This window comes from Microcaecilia unicolor, chromosome 2, assembly GCF_901765095.1.
Source record: "Microcaecilia unicolor chromosome 2, aMicUni1.1, whole genome shotgun sequence".
NCBI lineage: Eukaryota > Metazoa > Chordata > Amphibia > Gymnophiona > Siphonopidae > Microcaecilia > Microcaecilia unicolor.
Window position 1 is genome coordinate 351,362,341 of NC_044032.1, and position 14,719 is coordinate 351,377,059.

At 41.7% G+C, this 14,719-nt stretch overlaps 1 protein-coding gene across 3 annotated transcripts in view; it reads left to right on the top strand.

Moving 5' to 3' along the window:
* Nucleotides 1-200: 200 nt before the first annotated feature.
* Nucleotides 201-14,719, top strand: part of PIGG (phosphatidylinositol glycan anchor biosynthesis class G) — a 207,083-nt gene continuing 192,564 nt past the window's right edge. For all 3 annotated transcript variants that reach the window (XM_030194469.1, XM_030194470.1, XM_030194471.1), the window contains exons 1-2: nucleotides 201-426; nucleotides 8,173-8,378. In XM_030194469.1, coding sequence (XP_030050329.1) covers nucleotides 285-426; nucleotides 8,173-8,378 — 348 coding nt within the window. In that variant the 5' untranslated portion in view covers nucleotides 201-284. The remainder of the gene's footprint in view (nucleotides 427-8,172; nucleotides 8,379-14,719) is intronic.

A 14,719-nucleotide genomic window follows, 5' to 3' on the forward strand; every position in this document is an offset into this window, starting at 1 on the left:
AATTTCAAGCTCGCGCCGTTACAAAGATAAAAAAAAAAAAAAAAAACAGTGCCGCTGGCTGCCAGAGCAGAGAAATATGATGAGACTTCCGAAGTTCCGCTCCTCCTCCTCTTGCGTTAACAGGACGCATTAAAGTCAGAAAAGGGAACGTGATTCGCGCGGACGTGGTTTGGTTCCTGCGACTGCCCGTAGAAGAGCATTTGTAACCTGGAAGTGGGCTGCCGAACGTTTCGGCTGCTGCTGGCAAGCTCGGCCGTACCGTGGGACGTTCGGGCTCGTGAGAGATGAGGGCGCGCGGGTCGCTGGGGGTGACCTGCTGCGTGTTGCTGCAGGCGGCCGCTGTGGCGCTCTTCCTTCGCGGCTTCTTCCCTGCACCCGTGCGCTCCTTGAACCGGCCAGCCGAGATCCCGGTGGAGCCCAATGCAGGTAGCCGGGGATGCTGAGTGACAGCACTTCCTTGTGTACCTCGATTTGTGATGCGTAGAGAATTTTCTGGTTATTGATGTTATAGAAAAACCTCAGTAAATGCACTCTGATTAGGAGTGTGTTACACTTCTTTGAGCCCTTTCACTAATCACTACTTTTATAGGAAGCAAGCCTAAGAAATATAATCAAGTGGTTTCATCGGTAGGGAGAGCTGAGCATACTTTCTTATGTACTGCCTTCCCCTGCCTCACCTGTTTCACTGCATTCAGGAGCAGCACCTATGCTGTGAAACCTATATGCATACTTTTGGTGTCTGAGCGGAAGGTTGTTTTCAGACCAGAGAATTTATCTGTGTAACTGCTTCATTACCTGGATGAGTTCCTTTGAAAAGTGACTCGTATTACCTCTACTATACCTAAATTCTTAGAGAAACAGCATAGAAAGCAAGTAGTAGATTCAAATAATTTTAGTGTAATGACAGTTACATATGCATTGCACTGGCGTTGTCAGATGACCAATTTAGGGTGGTCCTGAAAGTAAACTGGGAGGCTCAACATTTCTTCACTGCCAGGCCCTGCCAAAGAAATATCTGAGCTGGCTGGGATCTACAAGCCCTACCAGCTGAAGACCACCTCCTCACTGAACGGATTCCTAAAACTTGGGCTGACAGCAGTAGTATCCCTGTGCTGCTGCCGCTGACTTCCACTCATGCTAGGTTTTGCACATGTGTGGAAACTGAGCATGCATGGGGAGGGATGGGGCAGCGGCAGCACAAGGACACTATTGTCAGCAGCCCAAGTTTTAACAGTCTGTTCAGTGAGGAGGTGCTCTTCGGCTGGTAGGGCTTGCGGATCCCCGCCAACCACAGTAAGGAAGCACAAATCTTGGGTGGATCTGAGCCAAATGTGAGTGGGCCCAGCCCACCCGTGGCTGCACCACTCGTGTTACCAAAGTAATACATTTGGGGGGAGAGTTATCAACATGGGTTACTATGGTTATTTTACTGTTAACCCAGGTTATTGGTAACTAAGGGGCTCTTTTAACAGGTAACAAGCTACCGCACAAATGTGCTAAGGGCTTGTGCCGTAGTTTGCCTGTTACTGCACATTAATGAATTTTTCAGAATTTTGTCGGGGAGGGTATGGCATGGGCAGGGAGTAGGTGGGGAAGAGTGAGCCAGTCAACCTGTTAAAATTAGTGCATGCTAACTGGCCAAGGCAGAATTAATGCGGGAGCACTTAGCATCTCCTAAATAGGAGGTGGTAAGCGCGCCCCCTTTAATTCTGAAGGTAGTGCAGATTATACGTTAATGTTATCAGTAGCGCACAATACAGAATAGAGGGAACACACTCAAAAGGTTCTGTGTTAAACCTGGGCTTAGCATGTGGTAAAAACCTGCATTACAATGCATTAAGCCCAGATTCTACCTCACTTTAGTAAATGGGTCTCATTGTATAAAATGGAACCTATGCTAAAAAAGCACAAGGTAATGGTAAAATAACCACCTTAATGGTAGCCCCCTGTAGTGGTTAAGACTAAAAATATGCTGCTAATACCATTTTTTCTTTTACTAAGCAATAGTGTTTACTTTTGTCAAAGTCTGAAAAAAAACACACTTCTTGGCCTCCAATTTCACTCTTTGAAGCAGTAAATCTTACTCTTTGGGATAGTCCACCCCTTAGCATGTCTATAAATACAAGAAAGTGCTGTGGATCAAAGCCATAACAAGCTACGTGTGGACATTTGTACAGAGCACAAGAGAGGCAGGGTGCCAAAATTGCACCCCATCCTTTGCTTCCCCTGCTTGGCTGTGATGCAAGGGGTGGGACAGCAGCACTAGGGGCGTGTCACACATTGCTCATTTCTGACTCAGGATGCTCCTGCTGTGGAGAACCTGTCTGAAGTATGGTAAATTGTCTGCTGAAGCTTTCCTCCTTAACTTAAAAAAATTACATTATAACATTTAAAGTATAAAGGGATCAATGCTCAACAGGTAAAAATTAAACTTGATTTGCTTTGTAACTAAAGGTTTAGTGAGGGTAAAAAAAGCTTTGATTCTCCAATTCGTCCTATCTTGTGCCTTTGACTTGATAGATCATGACATCCTTCTGCAGACCTTAGAGAGGGTTTGGGATTTCAGGCCATCAGGGTTTTTTTTTTGAAAACTAGAAACTATAGGGTTGACGTGTGGTCCTGTTTATCAGATGGCTGTAGTAACCCATGTGGAGTGAAGAAATGTTGAGCCTCCCAGTTTACTTTCAGGACCACCCTAAATTGGTAATCTGGCTACGCCACTGCAATGCATATGAAAACTGTCATGCCAATAAAATTATTTGAATCTACTACTTGCTTTCTATGCTGTTTCTCTAAGGATATAGGTATAGTAGAGGTAATATGATTCACTTTTCAAAGAATTCATCCAGGTAATGAAGCAGTTACACGAATAGAACTGAAAAATGAACTTGTAGAGCTACTATTAGTAATATGCAATTTATCACTAAAATCAGGTGTGGTACCAGAAGACTGGAGGGTAGCCAATGTTACGCCGATTTTTTAAAAAGGTTCCAGAGGAGATCCGGGAAATTATTGACCGGTGAGTCTGACGTCGGTACCGGGCAAAATGGTAGAGGCTATTATTAAGAATAAAATTACAGAGTACATACAAAAACATGGGCTGATGAGACCAAGTCAACGCGGATTTAGTGAAGGGAAGTCTTGCCTCACCAATCTACTGCATTTTTTTGAGGGGGTGAACAAACATGTGGACAGTGGGGAGCTGGTGGGTATTGTGTTTCTGAATTTTCAAAAGGTGTTTGACAAAGTGCCTCATAAGACTCCAGAGGAAACTGGAGAGTCTGGGATCAGAGGTAGGGTATTACTATGGATTAAGAACTGGTTGAAAGATAGGAAGCAGAGAGTAGGATTGAATAGTCAGTATTCTCAATGGAGAAGGGTAGTTAGTGGGGTCCCACAGGGGTCTGTGCTGGGACCGCTGCTTTTTAACATATTTATAAATGACCTAGAGATGGGAGTAATTAGTGAGGTAATTAAATTCACAGATGACACAAAATTATTCAGGGTCGTCAAGTCGCAGGAGGAGTGTGAAAGATTACAGGAGGACCTCGCGAGACTGGGGGATTGGGCGTCCAAGTGGCAGATGAAGTTCAATGTTGACAAGTGCAAAGTGATGCATGTGGGTAAGAGGAACCCGAATTACAGCTATGTCATGCAAGGTTCCGTGTTAGGAGTCACAGACCTAGAAAGGGATCTAGGAGTCATCGTGGATAAGACGTAGAAAACTTCTGCTCAGTGTGCTGCGGCGGCTAAGAAAGCGCACAGAATGTTGGGTATTATTAGGAAAGGGATGGAAAACAAACACGAGGATGTTATAATGCCGTTGTATCGCTCCATGGTGCAACTGCACCTCAAATATTGTGTCCAATTCTGGTCGCCGCAGCTCAAAAAAAGATAAAGGAATTGGAGAAGGTGCAGAGAAGGGCGACAAAAATGATAAAAGGGATGAAACAACTTCCCTATGAGGAAAGGCTGAGAAGGTTAGGGCTCTTCAGCTTGGAGAAAAGGCAGCTGAGGGGTGATATGATAGAAGTTTACAAGATAATGAGTAGAACAGACAGATGTAAAGCGTTTGTTTACACTTTCAAACAACTATAGAACCAGGGGACACAAGATGAAGCTAGCCTTACGGAGTTTAAAGGGGGTTTGGACAGATTCCTGAGGAAAAAGTCCATTGAACATTATTAATTTTTTTTTTTTTTTTTTTTTGGGGGGGGGGGGGGGGGGGTTGCCGGGTTCTTGAAGCCTGGATTGGCCGCTTGCAGATGATATCACTTCTCTTAGCTCTGTGCCAACCATGGTTGCTTCTGAAACTGCAGTATTACATAAATTTATTACAAATTTAGAGCATTGGATGTACGCACATAAGTTGAAATTTAATACAGTACTGAAAAAACTAAGCTCTTGTTAACTGTTCTTCATGCCCTGTTGAATCCAATGTAATAATAAATCAAAAAGAGTACTATTTTTCATCTATGGTGTGAATTTTTTTTTTTTTTTTTGAATTCCAAATTTTTTCTGCTTCTCAAGTACACAGACTAGTTCAGAGAGCTTTTCTTCTTATGTGCAGACTTTGATATATATGAAAGATTTTTTGAAGAGGAGCAGTTTCATCTTCTATTACAAGCTTCTATTGCAAGTCTTTTTGAGATTATTGCAATATTATTTATTTGAATTGTCCTTTGTTTCTGATGAAAAAACTCCAGGCAATCCCGAATTCCGCTTTGCATTTAATTTTTTCTTGAAAAAATATGATCAAATTTGTTATTTTATATTAAGGTACATTGGTTACTGATATCAGCAAGAATATTTTTAAATTTATTTTGTTATATAAATCTTTATATGGGTTGGTGCCGTTCTATTTAATTGACTGCTTGAGATTGGTAATCTTAGACTCTCAAGATGTAGATATTCAGGACTTGATTACAAAGGAATGCTTCATTGGATGCGGAGCTGAGAATGGAAAGAGCTATGGCTTGCCTCTACTTGTTGGTTCCAGAAGAGAAAGATAAATTGCAGCTTCCCAGGGTGGACTCCCTTGTTACAGTGGTGGCTAAGAAGACCACCTTGGTGGTGGAAGGGGGCATCGCTCTAAATGACAAGATAGGAAACTAGAAGACTTTCTGAAACAAGCCTTTGACGTGGTCTCTTTGGGCCTTCAAGTGACAGTGTGCAGCTTGTTCGTGGCAAGAGCATGCCTGAAGTGACATCAGCACTCTGCAACACAAGACAGGCGCCATAACGCCCAGCTGAAGCAGGGTTGGCTTACTTGGCGGATGCTATTTATGACATGTTATGGGTTATCTCTCCCAGTGTACCTTTATTGTATAGTGGATCCTCCTCTACTTCTATCCCAGTGTCAGTTGGTGTACCTCAGGGACCTGTCCTGGGACCTCTTCTTTTCTCCATCTATACTTCTTCCCTTGGTACTCTGATCTCATCCCACGGTTTTCAGTATCATCTTTACGCTGATGACTCCCAGATCTACCTCTCCACACCAGAAATCTCAGCCGAAATCCAGGCCAAAGTATCAGCCTGCCTGTCTGACATTGCTGCCTGGATGTCTCAGCACCATCTGAAACAACATGACCAAGACTGAGCTTCTTATCTTTCCCCCTAAACCAACCTCTCCTCCTCCCCCATTCTCTGTTTCTGTGGATAATACTCTCATCCTTCCTGTCTCATCAGCTCGTAACCTTGGGGTCATCTGCGACTCCTCCCTCTCCTTCTCTGCACATATTCAGCAGACTGCTAAAACCTGTCGTTTCTTTCTCTATAATATCACCAGAATTCGCCCTTTCCTTTCTGAGCACTCTACCAGAACCCTCATCCACACTGTTATCATCTCTCGCTTAGACTATTGCAACTTGTTTCTCACAGGTCTCCCACTTAGCCATCTCTCTCCTCTTCAATCTGTTCAAAATTCTGCTGCACGACTAATATTCCGCCAGTGTCGTTATGCTCATATTAGCCCTCTCCTCAAGTCACTACACTGGCTTCCTATCCGTTTCCGCATACAGTTCAAACTCTTCTTATTGACCTATAAGTGCATTCACTCTGCAGCTCCTCAGTACCTCCCACTCTCATCTCTCCCTACATTCCTCCCCGGGAACTCCGTTCACTGGGTAAATCTCTCTTATCTGCACCCTTCTCCTCCGCCGCTAACTCCAGACTCTGTTCTTTTTATCTTGCTGCACCATATACCTGGAATAGACTTCCTGAGCCGGTACGTCAAGCTCCATCTCTGGCCATCTTCAAATCTAAACTAAAAGCCCACCTTTTTGATGCTGCTTTTAACTTCTAACCCTTATTCACTTGTTCAGAACCCTTATTTTATCATCCTCACTGCAAGATTGATCTATGGTAAAACGTTTTTCTGTTCCAGACCATTACGTGTAAAAATGCACTGGTTACTACTACTACTACTATATGCACTGGTTACTACTACTACTACTATCGTATAACATTTAAAATTTGCACCCCGGTGCATAAAATCCTCTACGGCGAAGCTCCATCTTATATGGATAATCTTATCATCTTACCACCCAGGAATTCTTACAAATCTTCTCGTTCTTACTTACCACTACCCCACATGTAATGGCCTCAAGTACAAAACCAGCTACGCATCTACCTTTCCCTATATCAGCGCACGATTGTGGAATGGTTTACCCAAATCAGTTAAAACTACTTCCGAACAACAGGCTTTCAGAATATCACTGAAGGCCACCTTATTTAGAAAAGCTTACGCTACAGTCCCGCATTGCATTAGTGACTCCTGAACTGTTACTGTTATGCGGCCGTATTGAATTCTTCTGCACCTTTCTCCTTTCTTCCCCTCTGTCATTACTCACCAACTACTTCACCCTTAATGTATCTGATTGTTTGTTACTAGATTGATGTAAGCCTTTTTGAACTAATGTAATCCACATTGAGCCTGCCCATGGGTGGGAAAGTGTGGGATATAAATGCTATAAATAAATATAGGGTTTTCGAGCTTCAGGCTGTCTCTTGTTGGGATCCCTTTCTCTGCTTTTCAGAAACAGGGCACTCCGTGAGCATGGTTCCTTCTTTTCTTCCGAAAGTGGTATCAGCATTTCTTCTCATCCAATCTGTGGAGCTTTCATCCTTTCGTAGAGAGGATTAGGAGGCTCGGTATTCTTCCTTGAAGCTTTTCGATGTGCATAGATATCTGGAAGTCACAAATGAATTTCATAAATCAGACTCACTATGCATTTTGGTAAAAAGAGGCTTTGCTTCATGGCTTCTAAGCCCACAGTTGAAATTTGGCTGAAGGAGACTATCATGTCAGCTTATTTGCTTGTAGGGAAGCAGGCTCCTCAGGCCTTGCGGGCTCATTCTATGAGGCGTAGAGCAACATCCTGAGCGGAGAGTACCTTACTGTCTCCAGTGGATATTTGCAGTGTGGTGACATGGTCGATGGTGCATACCTTTGCCAAGCACTACAGGGTGGAAGTTGTGTCACACTTGGAAGCCAGTTTTGGAGCTCAGTCCTTAGGGTGGTGGCAACGGGATCCCACCCACTCTAGGGATTGCCTTTAAAAATCCCACAGGTTTTGGAATAGTGGGATGCTACATAATGGAAGGAGAAATTAGATCTTACCTGATAATTTTCTTTCCATTAGTCTTTCCCACTGTTTCAGAGTCCTGCCCAAGGTTTTTGAGATGTTTAGTTGGTGCAAATGAATGGCTCAAATAATGACTGACACCTTGCATGGCGCTTCCTGCATATCTCTTGTTCTGTACAAGTTGTCCATATATGAAAGAGTTGAAACGTGTTTGCTTGTCTGGTTTGTATTAGCGAGTTGTTTAAGGTTGTTGTGTTTATTTTGATCTTATTGTTACTGCTTGTCTATGTAAATACTGAGCAGCTGGACTGGATTCCAACTGAAATATGTCTCAGCTCAGTTTTCAGTTCTCTATCTCCACCTGCTGATTGATGGACACAACTATCCTAAAGGTTCTGGAATAGTGGGAAGGACTAATGGAAAGAAAATTATCAGGTAAGATTTAATTTTACCTTAATGATAGCAGTAGTGAAGTACAGACCTAACTATTCAAATAGAGAGGTTATTATCAGGAATTATTTAATCACTTTGTAAAAAAGAAAACCATTTGAAATGTGTTGGGATAATACACTTTTTTGTTTTATAGGAGGTATTTCCAACTGGACTAGTCTGCCACCTCCTCTTTTTAGGAGAGTTGTCATTGTGTTGATAGATGCCTTGAGAGAGGACTTTGTGTTTGGACCAAAAGGCAAAGAATTCATGCCCTACATGACTCATATTGTGGGAAAGGGAACATCACATAGCTTTGTAGCTAAAGCAACTGCCCCTACTGTCACTATGCCTCGAATCAAGGTAAGTCAATCAGAAAAACTTAGTACTGTTACAGAAAGTGTGTAATATAGAGGCATATTTTCAAAGCACTTACCTTTTCGAAGTTCCAAAGAAACCTATGTAACTTTGGAAGGCTAAGTGCTTTGAAAATATGCCTATAGTTACTAAAGAGTCTAATTATCAATGTGGGCTACATTATGACATGTTATTTTACCACTAACTCGTAATATTTTAGCACATGTCCTATCCTATTTTATGCAGTGAGAGCTAATTACTAATAACGCGGGTTAACAGTAAAGTAATGCGTCTTAATGGTAGCCCACATTGATAACTTCCCCCCTAAAAGGGCAATTCCTTAAACTGACATTAATATTTACGCACCCATTTCTTTTTTATTTGTGACATTTATATCCCACATTATCTCAAATAGGATTCAAGTTCAATGTGGCTCACAATATAACAAAAGTAAAACTGACAAGGCGTTCTGATTACATAGAACAAAGTTAGTATGTATATACATATGTGTGTGTATATATATATATAGAAATGACTTATGTGGAATGGTATGGAATTATGTTTGTTTCTTATTTAGGTAGTACTATGTCTAGAACTAAAGCCACAGCAGTTTTTATAGGCAGTTATAGGATAATTTTAATAAGAATATAGTGTTTTGCTATCTTATATATTCTTTATATTATTTTTCTTATAGGAGGTCTTATTACATGTTTTGGGGTTTAGTAATTTACTCCCCTTTTTTTAGGTATGTATACAATCCATCCACCTCTCCTTTATATGTTTTAGCTCCAGCTATTTATTTGTCAATTGCTTTTAGATTTTATTTCTTACATTTCTTTTTATTCTCAAGGTTATCTTTTAAACTTTTCTTGATATATGTAATTGATTGTCTCGTTTAATATTTTTATTACATGTTTGCAACTATATACACATTTTTATATATATATATATATATATATATATATATATATATATATATATATATATATATATATATATATAATTATCTATAAATGTTGAATTTTGTTTTTATTATAATGTATATGTTCATATTTTGACATTATGGTTATGCTACCATTGTATTATTGTTTTACTAGTAAAAGAGGCTCATTTCTTGACCAAATGAAACGGGCGCTAGCAAGGTTTTCCTCCCCAACACCCCCCCCCTTCTCCCTCCCTCCCTACATACCTACCAACCCCTTGACGCCATTGCTCCACGCACCGTATGCCATTGCTCCGCCCTCGACATCATCACGTTTGATGCAAGGGCGGGGCCCGGCAACTTGGCGATTTCGGTGGCTTCACCACCACGAACCCTTCGAACCTGTGTTGAAGGAAGTGACGTCAGTGGCTTGGCTTCACTGACGTCAGTGTCTTCAGAACGTTGAGGGTGAGTTTTATTATATAGGATTTTGTAGTTTTACCCCTGACGCAGCCTGACGGCGAAACGTGGCCACGTTGTGTATTGTTTTACCTCTGGGTTCTGTTTTAATAAATTGTGTTTTTATATATCTACATTTTATCTGCTTTCATATATATATATATATATATATATATATATATATATATATATATATATATATATACAGTGCAATCTGCTTTGCAATCTGCTTAAGTGCAAGGGTCTGGGACCAAAGAAATACATGCAGTTAACCGGAGTGTGCACTTAACCGTTGTGACCCAAAGAAGCTTGACATCTGATAAACATATGTACAGTACTGTTTATTATACGTACAGTAGACAGTCTCAGTTAACTGACGTTATACAGTCTCCGTTAACTGACGTTAGGCTTACTTGAAGTAATCAGTCATAGTCCTCTGTACACTCTTGTATCTGTGAGTTCCATAGACTATGTCCGCCAGACGGTAAAAACTGTCATAGCACTGACATCCAGTGGCCTCCAGATAGGCCCGCACGGTGTTGAGACTTTCCAGCGCTTGTGCGAAAGTGACAGGAGGTTGTTGAATTTCGTCAGCATGTGCCTTGCTGCTCATTTCATCATTTGTTTCATCATCAGCCATTGCCTTCGTGTAGGCGCATATCTGGACATCAGTGCTGTCGTCAGCTGTTTGTAGATCGTAATCAACAGCTACGTAGTGATGAAACTCCTCTTCAGTAACACCGGCTGGGATGTCAGTAGCCTGTTCATCTGATGCGTTTGCAACAGCTGCATCTGTTTCGTCCATCTCCACATCCCTAACAAAGCTTGCCCGCTTGTAGCAGTTCACAGTGATTGCCTGTGTAACATGATTCCAGGCTTCTTTCTGCATATGTAAGGAATCCAACAGTGATAGATTACGAGCCAGTTCAACAGCACGTTTATCCTTACCAGTCTGGTCATCCATAACGCTCATCAGACAACGTCGCACAACAGCCCGATAATGTTGTTTGATGCCCTGATCCATAGGTTGGATCAGAGAGGTAGTGTTTGGTGGCAGGAAGACCATCTTGACGTTAGACAGCCTGGCATCATCACTGTGTGCAGCACAATTATCACAAAGCAACAAAATCTGACGCTTTTGTGCCTGCATTCTAGTGTCTAACTTCTTTAGCCACTGCTTCCAAATTTCCCCAGTCATCCATGAATTTGCGTTAGCCTCGTATGACACAGGAAGTCGCTTACGTTTCTTGAAGCAACGGGGCTGTTTGCTCTTTCCAATGACGAGTGTTTCCAACTTCTCACTCCCATCCATATTGCAGCAAAGGAGGATCATCAGTCGGTCCTTCGACGTTTTACCTCCTGTAGTTTCGGCTTGTTTGAATGCAAGTGTTCCATCAGGAATCGCTCGCCAGTAGAGACCATTTTCGTCAGCATTGAAAATGTCACGAGGTGCAAACTCATTCAAGATGGTAGGAAGAACTGAAACAACCCAATTTTCAGCACCAAAGTCATCAGCATCTTGTTTTTCACCATGCTGTGTCTTGAATTTTATGTTGTTCCTCTCCTTCCATCTTTCCAACCATCCAACAGTGGCTTTGAATTCAGTTAGTCCAAGACTTTCAGTTAGCTTATTAGCTTTCTCTATAAGCAGTGGACCACTGACAGGACACTGTATGTTCCTGACTTGAGAAAACCACCGAAGAAGAGCATCTTCTACCTCCTCAGCTTTTCCCACCCGTTTTCGTTTCCATTGTGGATTTGTATTGTTTTGCCAGTCTTCCAGAAGCTGGTCTTTCTGCTTCAAGATACGTGAAATTTGACTGGGATTGACACCATATTCTTTAGCAATAGATGCTTGACTTTGTTTTCAAATTTTTTAAGAACTTCTATTCGTTCAGCCAGTGTTAAAGTCTTACAGTTGTGCGACGACGACGACTCCAGTGTGCACTCTAATAACATTCTTTCGCTTATTCTGCCTGTGGCAGTTAAAGGGGTGGTAAATTTGAAATCTCGTTGGTTGTCAGGCACCAATCGGCTTCCATATTCTGTGCGCACACTTATGCGGAGTCTTTCCTGAAGAGGAGTGGTCTTAAACCATGCATATAAGCAAATCTTGCACTTATCAGTGGTGCGCTAAACCGAAGTTTGTCCCCATAGAAATTGATGACGCCAAAAACGGGATCGAAGTACGGCAGCAGTTAAACAGAGCATGCGCTTATCTGACACGCACTTAAATGGAGTGCAGTGTGTGTGTGTATACGTATGTGTATATATATATATATATATATATATATATATATATATATATATATATGTGTGTATATATAATATAAACAAACACACAAAATTACTAATATCAGCATAACTTGAAATCCTGATCATATAATATGTTTGTAATACATAGGATAGAATGTGAATATGGACAGAATTGTTGCAAGTTTAGTTACAGAGTTAGTTATTTCTGTTGTTAGTGGTCGATCTTATCAAGTGAGTTTTCAATAGTTTACAAAATATGAGATGGTCTTCAGTTTGACAGAGTTGTTTGGGAAAGAACTCCATCCAATCTCTGCTAAGATTCCATGCACGTAGATTTAGGCGCTCTGACCCGTATTCTGTAATTATGTGCAGAAATTTTGAAACACCCACGAACCACCCATAAACATGCCCCTTTTAAGCTACAGTTTATTTTGAACTGTGTGCTTTGCAATTTAGGCACAGTTCTTTATAGAATACGCTTAGTGATTTCTGCGCATAAATTGTAATATTGCCAATTGGTGTCTGTCCATCAAGATAAACTCTTTTTGCATGGTATTTGATACTTTATATGTATACCCGAGTTTGATTTGTCCTTGCCATTCTCAGGGTACAGACCGCAGAAGTCTGCCAAGCACTCTTCTTGTACTAAAAGTTTTGAAGCTAATGTTGAAGCCCCTTAAAATCTACACTCAAGCCCATCCATATCTATTTAGTTACGATCAGGGCGTAGACCATTGAAGTCTGCCTAGCACTGGTTTTGCTTCCCAGTTACCGACTTTGCCACCCAATCTCCGCTAAGATTCCGTGGATCCATTCCTTCTAAACAGAATTCCTTTGTGTTTATCACACACATGTATTTATTCCATTACTGTTTTCATCTCCACCACCTCCCACGGGAGGGCATTCCACGTATCCACTACCCTATCCCTGAAAAAATACTTCCTGACATTACTCCTGAGTCTGCCCCCCTTCAATCTCAATTCATGTCCTCTACTTCTACTGCCTTCCCGTCTCCGGAAAAGGTTTGTTTGCGGATTAATACCTTTGAAATATTTGAACGTCTGTATCATGTCACCTGTTTCTCCTTTCCTCCAAGATATACTTGTTCAGGTCTGCAAGTCTCTCCTCGTACGTTTTGCAACGGAAATCCCATACCATTTTTGTAGCTTTTCTTTGCACCACTTCCAGTCTTTTTACATCTTTAGCAAGATACGGCCTCCAAAACTGAACACAATACTCCAAGTTGGGCCTCATCAACGACTTGTAGAGGGGCATGAACACCTCCTTTCTTCTGCTGGTTATAGCCCTCTCTATGCAGTCTAGCATCCTTCTGGCCACAGCTGTTGCCTTGTCACATTGTTTCTTTACCTTTATATCCTCAGATACCAACACCCCAAGGTCTTTCTCCTGAGGTATTATTATTATTTTACATTTGTACCCCACATTTTCCCACCTATTTGCAGGCTCAATGTGGCTTACATGGTACCGGGGAGGTGTTGATAGACTCCGGAGTAAAACAAATACAAGTAATGGTTAGGTTGTGGTAGGAAGGTTCATGTGGTAGGAACCACATAAAGGATCATGTGGTGGGACCACATAGAGGAAAACAAGAACAGATGAGATTGTTTGGTGATCAATACAAACTGTGGTGTTGAAGTGTCGCGGAGTTCAGGCATTTATGTTGGGTCGGGGGGGGGGGGGTAAGCCTTTTGAAACAGGTGGGTTTTTATTTTTTTCCTGAATTGGAGGTGGTCGTACGTGGTTTTCACAGTTTTTGGTAGTGCGTTCCATAGTTGTGTGCTGATGTAGGAAAAACTGGATGCGTAAGTTGATTTGTATTTTAGTCCTTTGCAGCTTGGGTAGTTGAGGTTTAGGTATTGTCGTGCTGATGCGGATGTGTTTCTGGTTGGTAGGTCGATCAAGTTTGCCATGTATCCCGGTGCTTCGCCGTAAATGATCTTGCGAACCATAGTGCAGATTTTGAAGGCGATGCATTCTTTGATTGGGAGCCAATGTAGTTTTCCGCGAAGGGGTGTTGCGCTTTCAAGACTTGTTCTTTGCATCCCGTGTAGATTCCATTGCAATAGTCAGCATGGCTTAGCACCATTGATTGTATCAGGTTGCAAAATATTTCCCTCGGGAGGAATTGTTTCACTTGTTTGAGTTTCCACATTGTGAAGAACATTCTCTTTGTGGTGGATTTTACTTGGCTCTCTAGTGTTAGGTAGCGGTCCAATGTTACACCGAGAATTTTCAGGCTGTCTGAAACTGGGAGGGTGTGATCCAGGGTGCTGATGGTTGTGGGGTTATCCGTGCTGTACTGGGATGAGAGGATGAGACAGTGTGTTTTTTCATTGTTGAGTTTTAGTTGTAATGCCTTTGCCCATGCGTCCATGATGTGTAAGCCGGCCTTGATTTCATTAGTGATTTCTGTTGTGGAGGATCTGTAAAGAATGTATATAGTAACATTGTCTGCATAGATGAAAGGGTTAAGGCCATGGTTGGATAAGGTCTTAGCTAATGGGGTCATCATTAGGTTAAGAGGATCAGTGATAGTGGTAATCTTTGTGGTACTCCACAGTCTGCTTTCCATGGTGATGATATGTTTGATGAGTTGAGCTTAGTAATCGCTCCCCTCTTATTCAGTATCTCTCTTTTGGGTTTCTGCACCCCAAGTGCATCACTCTACACTTCTTGGCATTAAATTTTA